Source organism: Toxorhynchites rutilus, chromosome 2 (genome assembly GCF_029784135.1).
Source record: "Toxorhynchites rutilus septentrionalis strain SRP chromosome 2, ASM2978413v1, whole genome shotgun sequence".
NCBI classification, from domain to species: Eukaryota; Metazoa; Arthropoda; class Insecta; order Diptera; family Culicidae; genus Toxorhynchites; species Toxorhynchites rutilus.
The window spans coordinates 281,064,120-281,088,142 of record NC_073745.1 but is presented as its reverse complement, the minus strand read 5'-3'; the positions used below and the strand labels follow the sequence as shown (position 1 = coordinate 281,088,142).

General features: G+C 38.4%; 1 protein-coding gene across 3 annotated transcripts in view; it reads left to right on the top strand.

The window, feature by feature from the left end:
• Window positions 1-521: 521 nt before the first annotated feature.
• LOC129767227 (klaroid protein) overlaps window positions 522-24,023 on the top strand; it is a 35,760-nt gene continuing 12,258 nt past the window's right edge. For 2 of the 3 annotated variants that reach the window (XM_055767893.1, XM_055767895.1), the window contains exons 1-4: window positions 522-681; window positions 16,916-17,164; window positions 17,229-18,133; window positions 18,191-18,388. In XM_055767893.1, coding sequence (XP_055623868.1) covers window positions 16,992-17,164; window positions 17,229-18,133; window positions 18,191-18,388 — 1,276 coding nt within the window. In that variant the 5' untranslated portion in view covers window positions 522-681; window positions 16,916-16,991. Of the gene's footprint in view, window positions 712-16,915; window positions 17,165-17,228; window positions 18,134-18,190; window positions 18,389-24,023 lie in introns of all 3 variants that reach the window. The other variant, XM_055767894.1, reaches the window with a different exon arrangement.

Genomic DNA, 24,023 nt, shown 5'->3' with positions numbered 1-24,023 from the left:
GATTCGTTTGGTATGTAAATCGTCAAAATCCGTTCGCGGCAAAAATAGTTATTAACGTTAACTTTATTTCATAAAAACGTGACCTGTTTTCTGATTTGGCACCCTTAATGAAAGACGTAGTTCTACGTCAAAAATGCTGGATAATAATGGATAATGGATAAATTTGCCGTTGAATGGTATATATTATAACATATATCGTAAGATCAATTCTGCATTTGAAATGCATTTGAAAACTCTTAATAAACGTTACATTTTTCGTAGAGTGACCCCCTATATAGATATCAAAGACGTAGTCCTACGTCAAAAAACAAAATATCATTTTACTCGCTGCGCCATCTGGTTGTAAGTCTCACGTAGATTTATCAATGACGATTCCACGAAAATTAATGCACGATGCACTCTGCAACGCTCCGAAACCGTTGGATGTCGACTGTTTTGGTGTTGCCTTTTTTGTTCTTCCTTCCCAGTCAAAACATTGGCCGGCCACAGTTTGACAGCATGACGTCATGGGCCGATCAAACCTCTTCGTTTCGTTTCGTTCCTAACTTCATTTGCTGTGTACGCGTTGGTTTAGTTAGTATGGTTGTGTGTCAATCGGCGTCTTTAGTGAAAATTTTAGCGTAAAAAGCAGTGAAATCCGTCCCGAAACTAGGTGAAAATATTTCCATCGTCGAATTTGGGGTGAGTTCAAGCTAATGGTGATATATTTAGGTAATACATTGCGCGATTATTGCGGAAAAACAGCTTTCAAAGTGACCACCTCCAAGTGAAACTCATCCATTATGGTTGCATTTATTCCCCGTTTTGATTGTGTGGAAGAGGAATGAGCAAATCGTGTTGTGTGAACAAATTCACGAAGGTGCAATTCATGGTTTACTATGGCGCTTCAATTCGGATTGGATTCTGTTGAATGCAGGGCATTTTAAAGCTAATACAGCTCACTTTGTGAATCATCATTTGACACACTTAGCTTTGTGACATTGGGATGTATTTTCGTTTTCATGAATGCCATACAAACTGGGGGTGTAATTGCTTTCTTCAAATTGCGCCTTATACAGGAAAACTTCTATATAACGTACCCTCGTTATAACGTACCCTCGATATAACGTCACTCGATATAACGTACATTTTACCTCGATATAACGTACACATTTCTAAAGTGTAAAGGAAAAATTTTTTCAATATTTTTTTCTGATAGAACAATTAATTATCTGTATTGTGATGATAAAACAAGTTTTGTACCTTCAATCAATCCCGAAATACAGCTGGTTTTGTGATTCCGGATTCTAAATGAATCAATTTTAATCAACAGTACGAAGGGAAACATCATGAGAAAGGCTGGCTTCGTCTTCTGATTGAAGTTATTCATTAATTTTACTAAAAAAGCAACACAATAAAGTATTATAGACTACGTTTGTGAGTACTTTATTATGCTTCGATATAACGTACAATTCGATACAACGTACAATTTTGAAAGTGAAATGTACGTTATATCGAAGTTTACCTGTATCGAGTCGATCGCTATGAAAGCCATAATAGCCATAATAGCCAGCATTTATTTGTTCTAAAAAGAAACAACGCAGAGAATTATGATCGATACATGGTTTTCCCGGAGAAAGTTCGTCCCATTTTTGGAATGGGAGATCATGATGAATGATGGAAGAACTGCAAGCAGCAAATACATTGCCGCATATCTCCGTTTTATTGCACGTCATGTTTTTCTCACTTTCCCGCTTATTTTGTCGGGTATTGCTCTACCAATACTTCCGGTTCAGGCAAATTTGTGAAGTAACTCTTCTCGTTTTCATATTCTCAAATGGTTACTTGCGACGTGAATGTTTATTTATAAATTAGTTGTTCTCTGGCGTTTCTGAAGGACTTATGATTACATATAACCAACATGTATGCTGAGTGGTAGTGTACTTCTGTGCTAATAGATGCTCTGTCCATTAACAGCTGCGTCCATATGGAAAGAAACGGCAGATGTGATTGAGCATTTCGTCTCTCCTGTAGCGCATATAGCACAGGAGATAAATGAGAAAAATGGAAAAATATTTCACAGATCGGAATATCATGCGTTCCATGTTGTTAACGTTCGTAACATCTCACACAAGCTAGCGGGACTTGCGTCTCTCGTTTGATCATATTTCCGCATAAATTGCTTACGTAAACCGGTCCATGTTCAACTTGGCATTTGTTTTGATTCAGCCTTCCACGGTACATGTTTTGCTAAACTCTACACCGAACTCTTACCAAACAACCAACATAAAAGAAAACGCTTGTATTCGCAGTTAATCGCGTTCCCTCCCACTAAGTTGAGATGTCCCCCATCAAGATCAATGGCTAGTACACTCGGAAGAGCACAGCGAATGAAATCGCGTGAACGCGTTCGTAGTGTATGCAAATTAGGAGCGCGCGTGACCTTCGCAAGTGCTCCATGCGTGGTTTCGTTTGTGGCGTGGAAACGGATGATTACGTCACTATAGAACAACGCGAATGTGTTTATGAAACGATCACAACCACCACCAACAATCAAGTTTGAGTGCGTAATCGAAGCTGGGTACTTTTATTTGTTTATGAAACGGAACAGTCAGAGTTTTATGCATATCAAGATAAGCAGTCATATCTGCTCGTATGCAGACAAGTATGAGTCGATTTACCAGGTAAAATAATACGATACACTTCTTCACCATGGATGATTAGAATAACCGGTTGTCCTTAGTCGGATTGCGGTGAAATTAAATCTACCTGTGACGGTTGCGTTGTAATTGAAACAGCATGCCTCATCGAGTATTTATCTTTGTTCCCATGCGATTGTTTCATGACCATAATCATGTACAAGGGATAGACAAAAATAATGAGATAAGTAAAATTTTGTCAATAAACTAGCTGACCAGGCAAACGTTGTTCTGCCAAATAAATTATTTCTAGTGAATATTTTGGGTGTTTAATAAAACACACTAATGTATTGTAAGTGTGTTTGAATATTTTAACGATCTTTAAAATAAATCGAATGTGACCGACAAAAAAACGAATTGAATGATTTGAACGAAAGGTTATATGATGTTTCTTAGTGTATTTCATTAACGTAACTGACATGTTTGATCTCTTAAAAGTGATCAAAAGTGATCAAAAGTGATTAACGTCAACTGAAAAAAGTAATATAAGTTTGTCGTAAAGTAGAAAAAAATGAAATATAGAAAATCAATATTTATTGCTGTCTCCTTGTTAGAAAATACGTGCATGTGATTTTCAACATAGCTTAGTTTGTAACAGCTTGGTCTTCATAAATTTCATAAATTGGAAAACAGCGATACGCCAGCTAACATCAATGGAGCTGATTAATCGGCCTGTTTGGAATCGCGTTATTTTATCGTTGTCATTCAATCGAGGAGTATTCACATCGGTAATCTAAGTTTGAAACACAGCCATATTGCTTCCTTTATTCATGGATGTTTTTATTACTCTTCACCGATTTGTAGAACTCAATATTCATATATGCATATGAGTGATCGGATTTTACAATTCGATCGAAATCGACTTTCACACTCTTAAATTCGTCCGCCTTGTCGCGAAACAATTTTCAAAATAAGTCATCCGTATTTGTGGTTCAATTTACTCTCTATCTGATCGGCATAATTCCGGAAATAATTCTAAATTGTTGAAATTTGAATGAAAATTATTATTCGATTTCGTTTGGATGCTAAATTTGTTTTGAATGTGTTTGAATGCTAAATTTTGTGTGTTTATTCCACCCGAAAAACCATTACTATTTTTGCTTCATAGAAATGGAACATGGAGACCAATGTTGTTTACGTCGAATTGCGTGGCAAGGTTGTCACATTTGCTCAACTCGATTGGACTTGAGCTTGAACAGAATGCAAAATTGCGCTTTTTCCATTCAACAGAATACAACCAACAATATGTGGGGACGAATACGATCGAACTTCATTTTGTGTTTGAACACACGCGCAATGTCATGACAATGCATTGCGCTTTGGCCTGGCTATAACTAAAGCTGTGTCGGCGTGGCTAATGATAGTGTTTCGCAAATGAATGTATTATTCCTCGCACCGCTTTTGTTGATTGTGTAGTAAGAATTGCAGTCGTTCAATCTCTACCTTCGCGTATATGTCGACCATAAATTGTTGGCACAGCTTACGATATCTTGAATTTGCGTTTCTTGACCATGTCAGATCACCATATGGTAAACATAAAAATCCTTCGAGCGCGCCCTCTGTTTCGTCGCATGTTCATAAATATTAAATCAAAATGAGAAATGATGTTCATAATGAATTAAGTATCTGTGACAGGGTTTAGTTTGTTATCCCGTGGCCGAGTGGTTAGCGTCATAACTAACATGCCGGGTGTTCGGGTTCGATTCCCGTTCTGGTCGGGGGAATTTTTCGTCAAAGAAATTTCCTCCGACTTGCACTGTGATCACGCGTATTCTAGAGCTTGCCATTCAGAATGCATTCAAGGCGTGTTATTTGGCATTGAAATCTCAACTAAGTACTAATAAAAAATGACGCAAGTAATACTACGCTGAGACGGCGAAGTTCCTCTACGAACGTTAGTGCCATTGAAGAAGAAGAAGATCTGTGACAGGGTCTCGTTGGTCTGATGTTTATGCAAGAGATTTTTCGTTAAAGAAACCCTTCTGACTTGCACTGTAGTCACGCGTATTCTTGAGCTTGCCACTCCAGAATACATTCAAGGCGTATTGTTCGTCATAGAAATCTCAACTATTTACTAATAAAAATGACGCAAGTAGTACTACGTTGAGAAGGCAAACCTTGGGAACGTTAGTGCCATTGAAGAAGAACATAGCGAGGGTCGTATGAACGGTGTGTGTCAACGATGAATTCCAGATAATTGTTTTTTCTACTGATTTAATTTCTCGTGTCACCGTGCTATCATGATTCCAGCAGCGCTCGTACTTTGGATCTATACACGTGCTCTCCAGCTGATGTTTTATCAGGATTGATGGCAATAGCGTGATTGTCATTTTGTAATCCGAGCAAATGTGATTTGAAGAATTTCGATAACTCATTGTGCTCATTCAAAAAGGCTTCCAGCTCGTCGGAGATGCTCTCTGCTTTAGATGAATTGATGTTACTTGTGTATTTGTAGATGGATGTTCAATGAAGCGGGCGTTACGCCATCAGTCATTGAACAACTTAAATGAATTCGTTCTGTTGAAAAAACGAACAACGGTAAATTATTAGAATATTTTTGACACAAAAATAATAAAATCGCAATTAAGAATAGGGAATTGGAGTCAAAATGTAAGGTTATATGTATGGTATGAAGTCATCTTTTTTCCTGCATAGAGCCACCCTATTCTGTATTAAATGTATGGTTATCGGTATCCTACCGGTATCATATATAGTTTACAACCTATTCTCATACCTACCAAGTATTTTGAGTATAATTTCATCAAAATCGGTCGAGCCGTTTCGGAGGAGTTCGGTAACAAACACCGTGACACGAGATTTATATATATATATATATATATATATATATATATATATATATATATATATATATATATATATATATATATATATATATATGTGACTGTACACTAGGGTTCCAATGAATGTATGGTAATAAATCAATCCTAAAATTTCAACTCCTCCAACTCCTCAACGTTTAATGCAAATTTAATACATGTGGCATCAAAAAAATTGTAAGGGGTTGTATTTAGGACATGACCGCATTTTCGACGTAGAACAACGCAATTATATTATGCAATCCACCTGTTTATAATATTAATATGTTTATATTAATATTATTTTAGAATGTATCGAAATTTTTGAAATAACTTTTTAGTTTTTTTTATTGTTACTACTTCAGTAGTAAAAACTTTCATTTGAAATTCGAACAATTTCAAACTGGTAAGCCTGGCCGGGATGATAGAGAATAATATGGATGTCGCTACCAGACTGTAGATTTACAATAAAATAAGTACTCCTACGTCAAAAAAAAACATACACATACACTACTAGGCTTGAAGAATTCCTTCATAGAATAACATTAAAACACATTTCACAAACTTTTCTATTGAAAAAAGTATAAAACTGCAACACGAAATGCACACACCACCTACCAAATTTTTGGCGTTGAACTACGTCTTTCATTAAGGGTGCCAAATCAGAAAACAGGTCACGTTTTTATGAAATAAAGTTAACGTTAATAACTATTTTTGCCGCGAACGGATTTTAGCGATTTACATACTAAACGAATCGGAAATTCCCTAAGATTTGTTTAATATGCTATACATTAGAATCCCCTGGTTTGTAAATGGTTCAAATTCATGAAAATTTTAGGCGTTTCAATTTTTCCATACATTTGTTCTGTCCATTTGTGTGCTTTCCCGAACAGAGCTGTCTATAACGAGCAACATATCGACGACCAATGAAAGGGAAATCGTAGGATTTGAAGTCACCGTGAACAAAGGAAAAGTAGAAGAATGGAGGGTAATATTTGCCTTGAGTATAAACAGTGGATCTCGCTGAGGCAAACTTTCATTCGGCATCGGACTGAGCAATTCAGTTCACCTTGCTTTCGCTGCGCTTCGCTTCGAGATTGGCCCCCTCCAGTGGTAATCCAACTTGGATATCGTCGTTTGCTTTTTCTGTTCGTTATTCGTTTCGTGTGTTTTTCTTCCCGCGTCATAAATTAGACGTTTCGCGTATGGTGTGATGAGCAAGAAGAAGAGGGAGGCAGGCTCTAGCCCTGCAAAAGCGAACGCAACGCCAGGGGCAATGAAATTTCGAGGCAAGCGTCATCTAATGATGCACGCGATGTTGGTGTAGTGAAAAGCGCTCGCACTGAACCGAGCCTTCGCGAGTGTGAAACCGCATCGAACAACAGCAAAATAGGCGATTTCGGCGCGTCGGTCGAAAATGTAAACAGTTTCTTTGGCGCCTTTGAGAATGCATCAATGCATTAAACTGACGTTATGGCGAAGCAGACGTTAAGATTATGCTTCAAAAAAATATTTGGGGAATACCAAGCATCTTGAATGTCTTACTGGAATGTTATAAGTTATTTAGGTTCGCGTGCCAGTCGCAAAACTGCCTTCAACTAGGATTGCATTTGCGCTAATATTGATCATAATGAAGCATTGCTACTGTTTTTGAGGTTGTTGATATTAACAAAAAGAGTTTATCTCGCTTGTTTAGTCACCAAGAAAGTAAATGTCGTTCTGGAATTTTGTATGTGATTAGTTTTCGCTTACCATTAGCAAAAAATCCTCCACTAAGGATGATAACTGCGCTTCTCTTGAGCATGAGAAAGTAATGCAACTTTTTTTGAGGCCAGTAATATTAACAAAAGCGTTTCTTTTGAGAATAGCGCAAAATGATGAGAAGTATTTGTATTCCTAGCAGCTTCAAGCCACCAATGTATGGTTCTGTATGCATGCTATGACGAACGCTTGTTTGGCGCTTGGTTTATGTTGTACGAACGATGCCTAGAGGTGCGATTGCTTTGAGGCAATACTAAATAACATGTAGCATGATATTTGATACTTGCAATTGTTGTCATTGTTGTTTCCATTCGGTGCCAAAGATGTATTGATGTAGTTATGAGATGTGGAATAACGGTGCTGGTGTAACATGTATATAATCGACTGTAGCCGAGTCTATGTCAATTGCGAAAAAGGCCACCGGAATAGCGTTCGAGGTAAGTTGTCAATGCATTGACATGGAATAAATTGCGACATACGATCAGCTAATGTATTGTTTTGCGAGGGCAAGAATGAATCATCAATCAATTATCGTTAACTGATTCTACACTGAAAAATCAATTTCAGAGATTATTCTACTAAGCAGTTGTTTCTAAAATTTCACAGCATTATAGAATAATATCCGAAGGTATAAACGAGCAACTTATATAAAATAACAGCGTAGTTCTACGTCATCAATGCGGTCGTATATAGGACACAACCTCCTATAATTTTTTTGACGTAGAACTACGTCTTTCTGGGAGGGTGCCAAATCTGAAAACAGGTCACGTTTTTATGAAATAAAGTTATCTTTAATAACTTTGTTCACTGTGAACGAATTCTCAATCGAATCGGAAATTCTCAAAGATTTGTTTGATATGACATACATTACAATTCGCTAATCACTTAACAGTTTAAATTCATGAAAACTGGAAGGACTTCCTTTTTTTCCATACATTTGTTCTGCCGATTTGTGTGCTAACCCTACCCGTATTTCGAATACTTATAACTTGAACATTTCTTAACAGATCGGAAAGACGTTTGCATCAATTGATAGGAAGTATTTCTACGCGTCTATCACATGTAATAAAATATTATTTTTCACGAGATGAACAATTGATTTTTAAACGTTATTTAAACGCCCTAACTGCCAAGTTTTGATTGGCCCGATTTACGGTTTCCCCAACACAGACTCCAAAATCGATAAAATAAGTGGATTGCATAATATAATTGCGTAGTTATACGTCGAAAATATGCGGTCGTGTCCTAGATACAACCCCTTACAATTTGTTTTGACAAATCCATTATTTTTGCATGAAACTCAAAACTTTATTTGATATACTTAAGATTGTCCGATTTGGGTTAAATATGCACCGTTTTGTTGGAAAATCTGATACCATTGTAAAGAATACCAATGCCTCTATCATAGAGGTCTTGGTCCTTATTGGCGAAAAACTCGAGCAATCGATTTTTACAATTTTCTGTTGATCCCAATGCATATCACGCAGGAAGTTTTGCAATGCGAGAAAAATGTGGTGATATTATATATATCACACTTACAACCAAGAAGAACGTTTCGCTTCACGTCTATTTCTTTCTTTCTTCACGCCGAAGCGAAATTATGAAATCGTCAAATGAAAATGAAAGGTTTTTATATCGAATGAAAATGTTTTATTTCGAATGAAAATTTCGTTGGAACTCGAACCATATTCACCTAAACTGATTAAAATGACGATGTGAAAGAATGTGCAGTATTATAGCAGGCGTAATTAGTTGTCGGCGCTGGTTGTAAGTCTAATATGCCCTCATGTTTCTTTTTATTCCACTTTGAAGAGAAAGGAAGAAGTAAAAAAGTCATTTTCATCTTTTAGCTTAGAAATTGTCGAGCCCTGCATACGATCAACTTTGACATATCTCATCACTCGTTACCTAACGTGTATTAACCCGGATGTGATTTCCAACTTCCTGGATATAGCGAAAAAACGAATGGAGTTATCCTTGGAAATATTCGTCGACAATCAACATTAGCCTGGCGCTGGTGCAGATGAAATAATGGATGAGTATGGACAATTGTATTCAACGTTTTCTACTAAAATTGTGAAATCTGCATATCAAAGAAAAGATCAATGATTGGATGAACGGGAAGCAGAAAAAGAAGCGAATTAAATTAAGGGTAGAAAAGAATGAAGATGTTGGCTAACGCCCATAGAGATCATGGCCTTGATGGCGAAGAAAATTGAAATTCTCTAAAATTGTTGAAAGTTAAACTGGATTTGTAATAACGTTTAATAAACATAATATGATTCACATTCTTTTCTATTATGGTTTTCATATGGTCGAAACAAGTCCTTAAAATAAATCAAGTCTCTGAAGTGAAATTGGGACGCATTTCGAAGAACTTAAAAAAGTGATATCTACTTCGTGTTATTTACTTTATCTCCCCTCATATGTGCCTAAGAACTATATCGAAAAGTAATTAGCAACTTTTATAAGGAATCTACTCAAAAATGGGTGAACTTGTTTTAGTGTTCATGCAAGCAAAAGTTTGTTTACATGTCAACAAAAGTAGAAGGGTCTGAGCCTAGGGGCACGGACGGAATTTTGACGTAGGACTGTGATTGTTCAAAACACTTAGTTATTTTAAATGTAATTTTTTTCATTATTCAGAAATCTGTTAGTTTAACTCTTTTGGAACTCTAAATAGTAGCGCTAAAAAGAACCGTTTGTTGTATGTACTCATAACCTTCAAACGGTTTGTAACAAACAAAGAAAGACAATATGCTTCTGGCAGGAAGTTCAACTGAAAATGATTAATGAATAGTGGAATGATAGATGAAGTATATGTGAATCAAAAAAACAAAAAAAAAATGATATCGTCATTGATTACATTGAATATGAAATTTATGGGGAAGAAACGAAATAAACAAGTTGAAAATATTCACGATTTCGTGATATTTTGAGGTAAAATACACATGAAATCATGAAATTGCTTTATTTTTAATGGATAGTTATGTTATTGTGATTTCTTTCCATTGTCTTATTATTATTATTAGGCATCGGATGCAGTAGCTTTTTCGGTGAAATAATGTTCGTTTGCAGACTATCACAACCAAGTCGTATTGGTTCTACTGCTCAATCTATCATAGAAGGAATTGAGTCATTGAGAATTATGAATATGAGTCATGAAGAATATTAATATTTCAGATCTCAATAAGTCTCTGCATAATCGCTGCCTCCTCCTAATTAATGAACGATCACTGTATGGGTAACACTTTCCTCGTTGCTTTAATTAAATCTTGCATGAAGTTTGAGTGATGCATGCCATCTTGCATATGATTACTTTAACATCTTGCCTATTTGTTAGATAAATGAATTATTGCACGCAATTTTGTGTTACATACAACATTCATGGGAACGAAGTTGAAAGAAAGAATGCATAATACATGATTTACCTTCGCATCCGCTCGTTAAAAATACCCCTTTTATTTGTTAAATTGCTCTCTTGTTTAATTGTTTCCACTGTTGATGTCGCAGACGAAAAAAATTGTGGATAAATTCGCCGTTTAATGGTATATTTTATAACATACATTATAAGAACGATTCTGTGTAATATGCATTTGAAAATTCTTAATAAACGTTACATTTTTCGTAGAGTGACCCCCCTATATAGGAATCAAAGACGTAGTCCTACGTCAAAACTTTGTGCAATCGATTCATTCCGTTTAAGTTGTTCGTGTTCGCTATGACTAGAATTGATCTTGAGACAAGAAAGAAAATTCTGCACACTTGGTGTACGGAAAAGTGTGCTACCTTCAATCAAATCGCAAAACGGTGTGCAAAATATCATCCACAAGTATTTCACGAGTTCTCCTTGAATGATATGCCTAGATCCAGTAGAAAACCTGGTTTCAGTCAGCCCATGCCATGGATCGTACAAAATGTTAGATGATTCAAAGAATAAAGGCCAGAAACTCATCGAAGACATACAACAAGTGGAAGGTGCCTAAGAAAACCGCATAACAACAATCTCGAGCCGAAACAAGGGCACAAAAACTGTATAACTGGCTACTGGACAACAGCAACCAGTGGATCCTGATGGACGACGAAACATAGAACACTCCCAGGGCCGCAATTCTACACGTAATCGGTGGTGGAGGAGGTGGACGATGCCGAATGCACGATTGCGCTGGGAAAATTAGAATTAATGTGGCAAGCTATTTGTACTTGTGGTCTGCGGCATCCTATTTTCTTCACAAAAGGTACAATAAATGCTCAAATTTACAAAGATGAATGCTTTAAAAAAAGATTGCTGCACCTCTTTAAAAAGCATCAGTCCCCCCTCTCTTCTGGCCGGATGTGGCATCCACACATTACGCTAAGCCAGCATTTTTTCAGACAATCACCCTTATTCTTGTTTACGGCCGTATCTGGCTTTCGTTCGACAGACTTGATTTGAACAATTTCGAAAAATACATTCTTGTTTTCGTACGAGTCCGTTCGTACAAGACCTTTCTGGAACGTAAACATGATGAAGTGATCAGATGCAAGAGCTCATGCATCACTCAAATTTCATGCAAGATGTCATCAAAGCAGCATCGAAAGTGTCACCCATACAATGATCGTTTGTAATTGGACCGAATAATCAACCCAATTATCGAATTTCACTTGCTAAGTGGACTGCAAAAAATACTTTACATTGAAGATGACGTCTATTATTGACATAAAGGGTGTGTCACATCAAATTGCATCACGGAAAAAACGCTGTAGAAATTTAATTTTTAGGAATTATATCTTCAGCTTTCGCTTATAATCAGATAAGAGTGTATAGATCACGTTGGACATGCTTCACTGTAAATTTTTCGTAAATTCGGAAAAATGTCGTCGAACGAAAAAGAGCGTCGTGAATTAATCCTGTGCACTCATTTCGAGAATCCGGAGTTGTCACATCGGGACATCGGTAAGATGCTGGGAAACGTCCAATCCACGGTCAGCAGAGTACTAAAACGATACTTCGAGAACCTAACCATCGACCGGAAGGTGAAGAAGGGCAAAAATGGATGCTCCGTCAGTGAAAAAGATCACAAGCGCGTAGTTAAGCAGTTTAGACGTGATCCGAGAAGTTCGGTCCGGGATGTCGCCAATAAGCTGAATTTGTCAAGTTCATTCGTCCAGCGGACCAAGCAGCGGGAGGGCCTGCGTACATACAAGGTTCAGAAGGCTCCTAACCGCGACGAAAGGCAAAACATGGTGGGGAAGACGCGAGCCCGGAAGCTGTACACCGAAATGCTGACGAATCCGCATTGCCTGGTAATGGACGACGAAACCTACGTCAAAGCGGACTTTCGTCAGCTGCCGGGCCTGTTGTTCTTCTCCGCAGAGGACAAATTCAGCGTTCCGGAGGAGATTCGCAAGCAGAAACTATCCTAGTTTGCCAAAAAGTACATGGTGTGGCAAGCGATCTGCTCTTGCGGAAAGCGGAGCGCCCCCTTCGTGATGACCGGCACGGTAAACGGGCAGATTTACCTTAAGAAGTGCCTACAGAAGCGCTTACTACCACTATTGAAGCAGCACGAGAGCCCGACCATCTTCTGGCCAGATCTCGCTTCGTGCCACTATTCAAAGGACGTGTTGGAGTGGTACGAAGCCAACGGGGTCACCTTCGTGCCAAAGGAAATGAACCCGCTTAACGCGCCGGAGCTTCGCCCAATAGAGAAATATTGGGCGATTATGAAGCAGGCCCTCCGGAAGAACCCAAAAGTTGTCAAATCGGAGGCGGACTTCAAGAGAAAATGGATTTCTGTTCAAAAAAAGACGGATGGGTAATGTCGGGGACATAACCGGAGTGACGTAGGACTATACAAAGGGGACAGCTTTTGTTAAATATATATTTTAAATATATTGTTTTATTTTCTTCTCCTACGTGAATACCTACCTATCTACCTGAAAAATGGATTAGTTTACTGTTTACTCTTTATGAATATGTTGATGGTTCTGAAAAGAACCTTTGGTGTTGTGTTTTTGTTATCACTCGATATTCCCATCTTGTTCGGTTAAACCTTCCTGTTTAGCTATTGCGTTTGCCACTCGCCACAGCTTTCACAGTTGGAAAATTTCTTCCCATCCAGCTTGTGACATGTTGTTCAGTAAATTACATTTAATGCGACGTGCCGGAGAAACACTTTGCCACTCACTGAAACTAATTGTTGCCTTGATGAGCGCCGAACCGAAGCTGCTCTGTTCTTGCTGCGGGTTTTCTGATTGTCGTGAGCAGCTTTGCAAACCAACTCGAGCACTCCGACGGCCGAAACTCTATAATCGCTGTTAGGTATACTGGTGCTCCGGCATCAATCCGTTCGGCCTAGTTACCCTTGCGGAGCAATCAGTGAATGCGACCAACAGGGAACTGGAGACCTGCACGGTTCGAGTGAGACTTTGCCTTTTCCTTAACTTGTCCTCCTTTGTTACGTCCACGATGCCGATGCCGTACAACCACACGGGTTTACGGTTTGAAAGAAAATAAAATATTTTGTTGGGGTCCGCGTGTTTTATACTCTAGCGGTACACACTCACAGGATAGAGACAAATCGGCAGACTCAGCCAGAGGGGCGAGTCCAACGAGACGAACGAATGAGCGTTAAAAGGGAGCGATGGCAAAAAAATACATTCATTACGATTTGTTCGCTCGTTGGATTTACATGCAGACTAAAAAGGGTCCTTCCCATCCAGCTTGTGACATATTTTACAGTAAATTACATTCATTGGCACGTCGCATTACCACCACTCAGTATCGTATTGGAGGTAATTTTAACCTGTAATTGAACATTTACGATGACAGTGGTACAGTGTCAACTTTCAATGTGGGGTCATAATTTGGACCCCGAACTCTATGTTTACAAAAATTTCCAACTAAATATGTCGTATTACAGGTCTGTCCAATTAGCTAAATGTCGAGATAAGTGTAAATTACTGTACTTTCAATCTAGATGCAATTTAGAATTGGTGAAAATCAATAAGCTCAGAACAACTGCCAAATTCACATACTCATCATATCCTGGCAAACAAATTATGAAAAAATCAATTTGTGTTTTATTATTATTTTGGATATTGTTTTAGAAAGCATTGAACTGTATTTCCTAAACTCTTTTTTGGAAGGTTTAATGGCCCTGAAAAGCGCCTTGTTTTATGGAATGGTTCCAATTTAGAAAACTTAGTACTCGTGGTTTTGAAAAAAAAACCATTTCGAACGCCCTCGATGCCGCCTTGTTCTGGATTTGCCACCAAAGCAGTTTGTATAAAGAACAAACTTTTTTCTTCTGCTACCTGATGCCGTTTTGCGATTGCGTTTGCCACTCGCTGCAACTGCCTGTTGTCTTGATGTCCACCGAACCGAATGTGTTCTGTTCCGAATGCGGGTTTTCTTATCGTCGCGAGCAGCTTCGCCAGCAAACTCGATCACTTCGGCGGCCGAAACTATATAACGCCGGCTAGGTGGACTGCTGCACTGGTACTAACGCGCTCGGCCTAGCTACCCTTGCGGGGAACTCCAGATCAACACGGTTCGAGCGGGATTTTGCCTTTCCCTTCACTTTTCCTCCTTTACCATGTCCAGACATGGCTGCTTGGGTTGGTTTGTTGATGTGTTGTGATGCAAACCGATGTGGTGTACGGTTTGAATGAGAATGATCGTTAGGGCAGCGGAGCGGGGATTTTTAAGCTGAGTGGCTGGCTCGAGAATTACGCATGTGTGAGACTGCGACCAATGTTTCGTTCATTTTTTTCTTTTTCCTTTCCAATCGTGCTTCATTCTATTTCGCTGCTGCTCTGGTTGCCCGTTTTGGTCGGTACGATTTGAGGAGCACAAAATGGACCAATCAAAAATTGGCATATAGTGCATTTTGACAATGCTTGATATTTCACAATTATTCAATTATTTATCTCAAGAAAAATGAAATGTTATTCGTTATGATAGATGCGTAGATATATTTCCTATCAATTGATGCAAAAACATTTGCGATCTATTGAGAAATGCTCGAATTATAAGCGTTCCAAATCTTGCATTTTTTCCTACTTGTTCAGTGCCTAGATTTCCATTTCACCCCCTATATCTTCCGGTTAGACGTAGTCCTACGTCAAAAAACTACAACCTGACGTTGTACAGAACTTTATGAACGGGGTAAAGAGGAAGGTGCGAGCATACGGGCTTGGGCTCGAAGTATGAATAAAAAGAAAATGCCAATAGTTGTTTAATAGTTTTTCTTTTACTGTCTAAAATTTTCAAAGGATCGGTCTACTGGGCGAATTTCTACAGCGTTTTTTCCGTGATGCAATTTGATGTGACACACCCTTTATAACTGCTTTGCAGCCCAGTTAACGCACGCCCTATTAAAGAAGTCCAGTTGAAGATAGTCTAGTTAGCGAATGACTGCTGTATATGATGGGGTGATGAACATCTTAAGTGAAGATGGCAGCGATCAGTGCTGAAAATATTCACGTTCACGACATTCAAATTCAGCGAATTGCTGCCTTCCTTGTATTGATAACCTACTGCTCAAGCGAGAGTCGATAAATATGGAATAACACTGTCAATGAACCCCAGTGGAATGAACATCAACATCAGCTTGCCATGAAGTTCATTTTTCATTTGCACCTTCCTTTTCGTCATGGTATTCGTAAGGTCGAAAAAGAAGATCATTGCGTGTTAGTGAAAATCAAAGCATAAAATTCAACGTCACCAATTGAGAGTAAAATCGATTAATGGTAAAGGATGGCAATCCATCACACTAAATTCTTGTTTTTGGCGAGTTCGGCAATAGAATGTATAGAATAACTCTTGTTACGTTTGATGAATCTACTCACGATTGCCCGGAAATGACATACACCACCATTAATATGTGCAGTGGGTGACACGCTTTCAATAAAAAATCACTGTAAGCGATGAAAATCAACTTAACGTTCGTGATAATCACCTGAAATTATTGACAGTAATGGAAGTGCCTGAATGCAGGCTTTTCGAAATTCGTTTATGCTGTTTTCGATCAATATACCAGACAAAGCTCATGCGTCTCGACTCTTTTGTTATACTCATTATGACAGATATGGTGTTGAGTTTCAACAGAAGAGAATTCATCCGATACTGGGAAAAATCTAATTCCTTCATTCGTGAATAATTTTTGATAATTTGTGGCACTGGCAGCGATAATACTGATTTAACAAACGAACGAGATTCGCAAGAAAAAAGTGACATCTGATAGGCAGATAAAAAACGCATTTGTACGAAAACTAGAATCTGATGAAAGGTCTATTGTCTGTTAAAATGCGGGAATTCAAAAATTGAAATTGAATGGTCCCCCTGAAGGTTGAATGTCACCATAATACAGATAGAAAGAATCATTTCTTAGTCCAGAAAATGACAAGTCTCAATGTCACCACCATTGAGTTGATCAAATTTGGGAAATTTTGAATCGCATTCCATCTCTTCAAAAGCACAATCACTAAACTCTCGAAATAATCTATGATCTTAAATCGAATGGAAATTCTGATTGAAGACTAGTATCAAACTTACAGAATCCAGGATAGTCATTATGAAAAATCAAAATTCTATCATCCCTATTTGGAAGCATTGTAGTACTACTATACACAACATAACTTATTTATTTAAACCGTTTGTTGCTCTTCTTCCAGACAAAGTGAAGCATAACAGATGCGTTAGTGAAGCCAACATCACACTTATCTTGAAGCCAGTGATCAATCCTACATAATGGAGCAACAACAAGAGTCAACTGAACGGGCCGAAAATCGTGCCCGTTCGCGATCCAAGACACCAGCAATTATTTTACGTGTGTCCGCTGAAAGAGAAATAAATGGAGGAGGAGAGAAAGCAGCAACACAGGTGGCAGCTGACAAGAAAGTAAAAAAAGTGTCCACTATTACGTAGGTTCCATTTTGATGCATAAATAATTAGAGTTCGATTTAAATCAAATTGTTGCTTTTATAGAACCATTGTTGAGGAGAACAGCTCGTCGCAAACAATCACCACAGAATCAAGCCCGAGTTCACGAGTGACCCGTCAAGTACGAACCATTACCTCCGATTACTCTTCCGATGGTATCTCCCCAGAGAAGGCATCCTCCAAACAGTCAGCAAACTTCGTAGCGACGACAACCACCATTACCACTTCCTCGAAAACGGTAACCCCACCAAGCTCTAAAACCATCCAGGAGAGCATCACCTCCATTCGGCGAACACCGGAGATCCAACAAAATGAACTCAATGAAGTGCTGGAAGACAGACAGACGACGGCTACTATTCGGACAAGCACTCCGAAAATCACCTACAAAACACAGAAGAAAATGAACCTGACGACGGAAGAGCTCAGAGAGCACGCGGCCTATAAGGAATACAGAGAAGCCGGAGAGTATTGGAACAAATATCCTAAGACGGATTACACCTACTCGGAACTGTCGCCGCATCGGCGGGAGATCATCCCAGGGGTAATCGCAATGCCAAATATGTCCCGTCCCGGGTTGAATAAACACACCGAGCGAGTGAACGTCATGATTCAGCAGAATCCCACCCAGGAGAAGTACATCCGCAAGAGATACTCCTCGGCGAAGTACGCGGCAGCGGGAGTTTCGGGTGGAAGCTTCGCACATGCCGATCCGTACGATTCCGGTGAGGACCCGGTGGATTGGTCACAGATTTATAAGTCACCCAGGCGGCACATGAGCAATGACAGTTATCGAAAGATGGCGATGGCACAGGAGGAACAGAAAAGGTCGATTGTGAGTCGGGTTTTCCTCACCATCGTGCACTTCTTCTATAGCACCGTTCACTCGGTTTCGAGAGTGTTCAATCGATCTGAACATAATCTGTACTACACGAGAGTCGAGGAAGAGAGAGGTAGGCCCTAGAATTGAGATCCGACCCAGAATTAACAAATTTGATTGTCTATTTTAGGGTTCTTTTCAAAAATCTACTCATTATTCACTACGCTGGTAACGAACATTTTCAAGAATGTGTATCTCGTGATCTCAAAGATCCTCTTTTTGGACACCTGGCTCCTGCAAACATCAGTGAGTGATGCGAAACGAGGACGGCGAAAGCGTAAATTCCTGTTGCTGCTACTGACGCTATTGCCTTTTCTGCTTTTCGGTGGTGAGTTTCTTATGAATTGTACCAATCGCTCATATCACTAAACCATTTTCAATCTTTCGAACCGAACAGGAACTCTCCTTTATCTTGACCCTGCTCCGATCCAATCCTTCCGCGAGAATCTTGCTAATCCCTTGCTTAATCATAACTTCCAGCTTGATCTTCCCGATACCGATGCGGTTAAAGCGTATACACTTGAGAAATGGGATGGCATTAGAGAGTTCACCGGGTTTTATCTCGATAATATGAAAATGTTCTCCGAGAATGTAGCCTCAGAAGTTCAAAAGATGTGGCAGGAAAATGTCCAACAGCTATTCTAGTCAAAATTATTTTGTTCAGTTCCCCCCATTTTAATGAGTTCGATTTACGAATCACTCCATCACACACGTATCATATTAGAGAAAAAAACAAACATAGAATAGCTCCCAAGTGCCCAAGTGCCATAATCTATTCGAAATTTCCTATCCCATCCCAATCCCTCGTGCGGAATCCCTTCATCTACCCACCAACCCCCACACGACAGAGTACTTACGACACACGACGCTACATAAGGAACTCTGCTCTCTGAAATATCGCCACCCGTCGAAGTACATTTTAATGTAGCCCTTTTTTTTGCTACCCGCGGAGAAGGATAGAGAAGACAACACCGGGAGAAATTCAATTTCCCACGAACACATATATTATTTAAATCAGATTTCAAGTAGTTGTCAGTTCTAAGTTTGTGCATATATATGGCTGTAACACAGTACATCGTAATTGTGTTTGTGTCCAGTTTAAACGGTCAATTAAATGAATAAACTGTTAGATTATCAACCAACCTGTTTTTTTATTATGTACACACACACTTGATGAACATTCGGACTGATACAATCTGATAGCATTGAAAAAAAAGATTACCAGGTAAGATACGTCTAGTTTATAAGCTTCCGAGTGTCGCTCTCTATCCTTCTCTCAATGTTTTCATACGATTTGCAAATTTCTGTTACCGAGAAACCAGGATTCTTGCTCATTTGTTTAGTTCCTTGCGCGTACGAACAACCCATGAGGACACGAGAGAAGGATAGCGGCGGGACTTTGACGATTAAAGAAAGAAAGAAAAAAAAGGAAAAGAAGTGTTAATTGTGTTAGAAATTTCTACTATTGGAGTATACTTTTTCTTTCTTTCTTTCTGTATTATAGTGACTTCGAACACTTTTGGCTGGCTCGTTACTTTATTTCCATTCCGGAAGATTGTCAGGAATGAGAATTGAACGCGTGGCCTTTAGCGTGAGAAGTACGCATGTTACCAATAAGCCAGATCACCTCCCCAACAGTATACTTTGAAAAGTTGCCTAAAAGCTTCATTTGTATAAAACATTGAAAAAACGCATAAAGTAACAGCCATCGTTACCTCAATTCGAGCAATTCAAGCTATAGTTATGGCTTGGGAGTGAAGTAAAGCGAAACGTATATCATCCTCATATATTGAAACAAGTGGCAGTCGAGGTCTGGGCTTTATCGCGAGTAAGACGTGGTACACAAATTACGAAACGGTTCTTATTCTACTTCTATTCGTAACGTGATTACGTAACGTAGTTCCAAGCCGATCTCCCAAAATTTCGAAATCCATTGAATATCTAAAATATTTGTTGTATCAGCAATATAAACCAGTTTCCGCTTTTTTAAACTCTTTATTGGTGAATGAGTCAAAAAATTCCTGTTATGTAATATAATTTGCCATCACAATTTTGCTTATTTTCTAAGTTATCAACATGTGAATTTTGAAACCTGCATCGAACAATTACTCACGTTTTTAGTATTTATATTGCTGACTAATGTATGGCTGCAATTATCTGAAATCTATATTTCATTTAGTTACCATGCAATAAATCTTCATGAATTAAGCATTGCCTTCTGACAATTTAATCTTCTTAAATTATCCGTATCCGTATATTTGACATTACTCGAGAATTATTCAAGCAAATGAAATCAAATTAGGCATATTGAGGTTCTAGGGTGCAATAAATGTTTCTATGGTGCTGCCATACAAATGAAACACAAATTTCTGCATTACTCGAGAATTAATCAAGCAAATGAAACCAAATTTTGCATGTGAAGGTTTTAGGATGCTATAAATGCTTTTATAATGGTTAGACTCTCCAACTTCCCCCCCCCCCCTCCTCCTCTAAGGGGGGGGGGGCTGCCATACAAATGAAACACAAATTTTTGCATTACTCGAGAATTAATCAAGCATATGAAACCAAATTTTGCATGCGAAGGTTTTAGGGTGCAATCAATGTTTCTATGACGGTTAGACTCTGTACCCTCGTCTCTAAGGGGTGGCTGTCATACAAATGAAACACAATTTATTATCTATATATATAAAAATGGATTTATGTCCAGGGCTCGGCGTAGTCATAGTCAACTGAGGATAGTCGGCTGACTAATCGACTGACTATATCCGTAGTCAGCTAGTAATGGCTTTTAGCTTCTTCACGCAGTTTCTCCGCCAAAACGACTGAACAGTCAGTCGGGCGTTTAGTCGCTATCTCCCTCTACCGACACGACTCTATCATTTCATTCTTCCCAGTCAAATTGTCCTCATTGCATTTTGAAGTGACTTCCCCCAAAACGAATTCGTTTCTCTCTCTCTCTCTTTCCCATGTATCTTTATGCATGCATCGATATTTGAGTTAACCGTGCCTTGACAAATGCTACAGGTGAGCTAGATTTTTTTTGTATCGTACACGAAAATTAAATTGTGTATGCGCTATTTTGCATGCCTAATACTAAGTAATACTAACACGAGGACTTTTATAGCATACTTGATAAATGTCTCGATGTTTGTTGGTTTGAGTTCATGATGGGTGGAAAATAAACCGTCCATTGATGGGGTAACTACTTTTTTGCATCAGGAATCAAGTTTTCGTTCCTCTTTATATGGACGTACAATAAGATTGCATACGGTGGTACAAAATTAGTGTCATGGGGAAATGGAAATGTGGATTCCAACAGATTTATCATTGAAACAATATTGCTAGCAACATAAACAAGTTTGCTCACTATGATCCGAAAAATGAACGACTGAACCATTTTTGAAAAGGACAGCTTTACGGAATTTTTACCCAAAACGGTCTTCTGTCTCTCATTAGAAACCCCAACGTTGAGAGGGCTTTTCCATTAGCGAATGTTATTTTGAAAATATGTGGGAGGAAACGGTTGTGCTATGCGACAAGTGTATGATGCTATACTTCACTTTGGACGGATAGCTTCAATAAAGATGTTGAGCTCTTTTTATCGTCACATGAATCGAAGTTAATAAAACGGCTACGCGAAACAGAAGTGGAATCTCTGGAGGTAAAACGGGGAAATTTCTGGAAAACGTACAGAAGGAATCCAAGAGATTGCGAGATAAAACATTTCGTTAAAATCGTAACAGATTCATGAAATTGATCCAAATGAAAATGGAAATGTCTCATTCTGTACTAGTATTTGATAATCCTTCAAGATAACTTTGAACTGTATTAGTAAATCCATTTTTCAAAATCATTTAGGACCCTTATCAGTCGTCGTTAAACTCAATTAAAAATTCACAAACAATTCATTTATTATAAAATATCGACAGACGTTCTTAAATTTCATTGTTTAAGCAAACTAAATGTTCCAGGAGCTACAGCGAAAGTACTTTTAGAGAATTTAATTACTAGTCTACATCTGGATTTTTCTGAAAAATTACTGGAAAATCAGGAAATATCAGGGAATTTATTTTCGGATTTTGAGTCGACACCCTGAAATGGAACCAAATTTGCCATGAGGAGGATTTAGAGCGCAATAAATGCTTTTATGGTGGTTTGACACCAGTAGTGAGGAATTAGTGAGATTCTTGCCGTGAAGCACGTGACCGACTGTTGCTTATCGGTCCTCCCCCAACAGCTCGCGCAGGTGAGTGTGGACACGATTCGGCCGACAGTGATCTGGCTGACACAATGTAGTTATGATGGAATCAAATTACCTAAAATCTGTAAGTGTCCATGTGCTATATGAAACGTCCCATAACAGAAAGACAAAAAGAAGAAAAAGCGAAGCAGTGGACCAAGATAGAAAGAATAAATAAGGATGGAAAACAAGGGAGCATGATGTGATTTACGATTAATGGCAAACTGCACAGATCGCAATCTGTGCAAACTGCGACTAACTATTAATCCTCACCCATCATAACCAAATGATTTTCTCTTGGTAACTCCGAGTTGACCAAAGCATTGCTAGACTGAAACTAGTCCGAATAATTGAGTTACTCTCCTTCCTCGTTTTGTTTTCAACTCCTAACAAGAATTTGCTCCATGGGAATGAGTGTCTCTATGACGTACGCTTAACGATTCTCGCTCTCTCGTTCGTGCGTTCAATTTTCCTTTCCGAGTGCGTTTACTTCGATGAAACTGGGTAAAATAAAAAAATGCGCTACAGCAGATAGGACGACTTTAATGTTTCATGTTTCACAGAGGATTTCTCAGATGGTGTTTAAATTAATCAAGAGACGACAAACAATAATCCCCTTCAAATCACTAATTTTATGAGTTAATGTAAATGCGTTATTGGCCAAGGCTATTACGACATCGAACGTGATCTTGCGAGATATATTTTTCCACCAGCCCAAATACAGACCACTTTTTTCGGGGCCGAGTAAACTGGTGTCTAGAAAAGACCTTGATTACCTTGAATTAAACATAAATTAGCGCAAATATGTCAACATATGTTTTTTTGTTTAAGCACGTAAATATTTGCTTATAATTTTTTTGGATTGTGGAACTCTACATAATTTGTATGCAGATATCCACAGTTTGTGGAGGGATGGAATACTCATACAACTCAAATGGATAATGATTATCTGCTATCACAAAGCTGAGAAATTTTTTGACGTTTTGTTTTACTATTGATTCATTCAAAAAAAAAAAAAAAAGCTTTATTTTTAAATGTTTTCTTATCCTGAGACTGGCTCACCATATTGCACTGCTACTAAAACCGTAGGCTAACTTCAAGGATATTTTTTATTCATTTTCGGCGAATAATCAATAGAGTGCCATGTCATGAAACATCAGAATAATAGCAAAAACAATATTACGATCATAAGGTGTTGGACAGGTTATTCTAGACGACATTGGAATATATTCCATCTGATCATCTTTAGAAAGGTTAATGACCTTCAAAGGATAAATTTATCTTGGGCACATTGAATTGATATTCATGACTTCCAGTCGGACGTTCATTCGCTCTGATAATAATTGTGTGGTCCTCACAAAGCATATATTCCAATGCCGTCAGTTCACTGAAATTATTCACATACCGTTTGATGATAAGGTAGGATGTTGATAATCATTTGCTGCGATACCTATTGTTCCAACAGTATTCATTCGACAATATGATGACTGAATACCTGAAATTAACCAGATTCAACCATGCAAATCTGCGGTCAAAGCAGTATGTACACTTGAGAGATGCAACAAGTTTGAAGGGATATAAAAAAAAACATTAGTCGTTCGATAAATCTACTGCCACATATGTCGGAAGTCCACGATACATGAATATCATACGTCCATACTATTGCATTACATTTATTCGCAACGAAGAACGTAACCACACAGAACTGAATTAATCAAATATA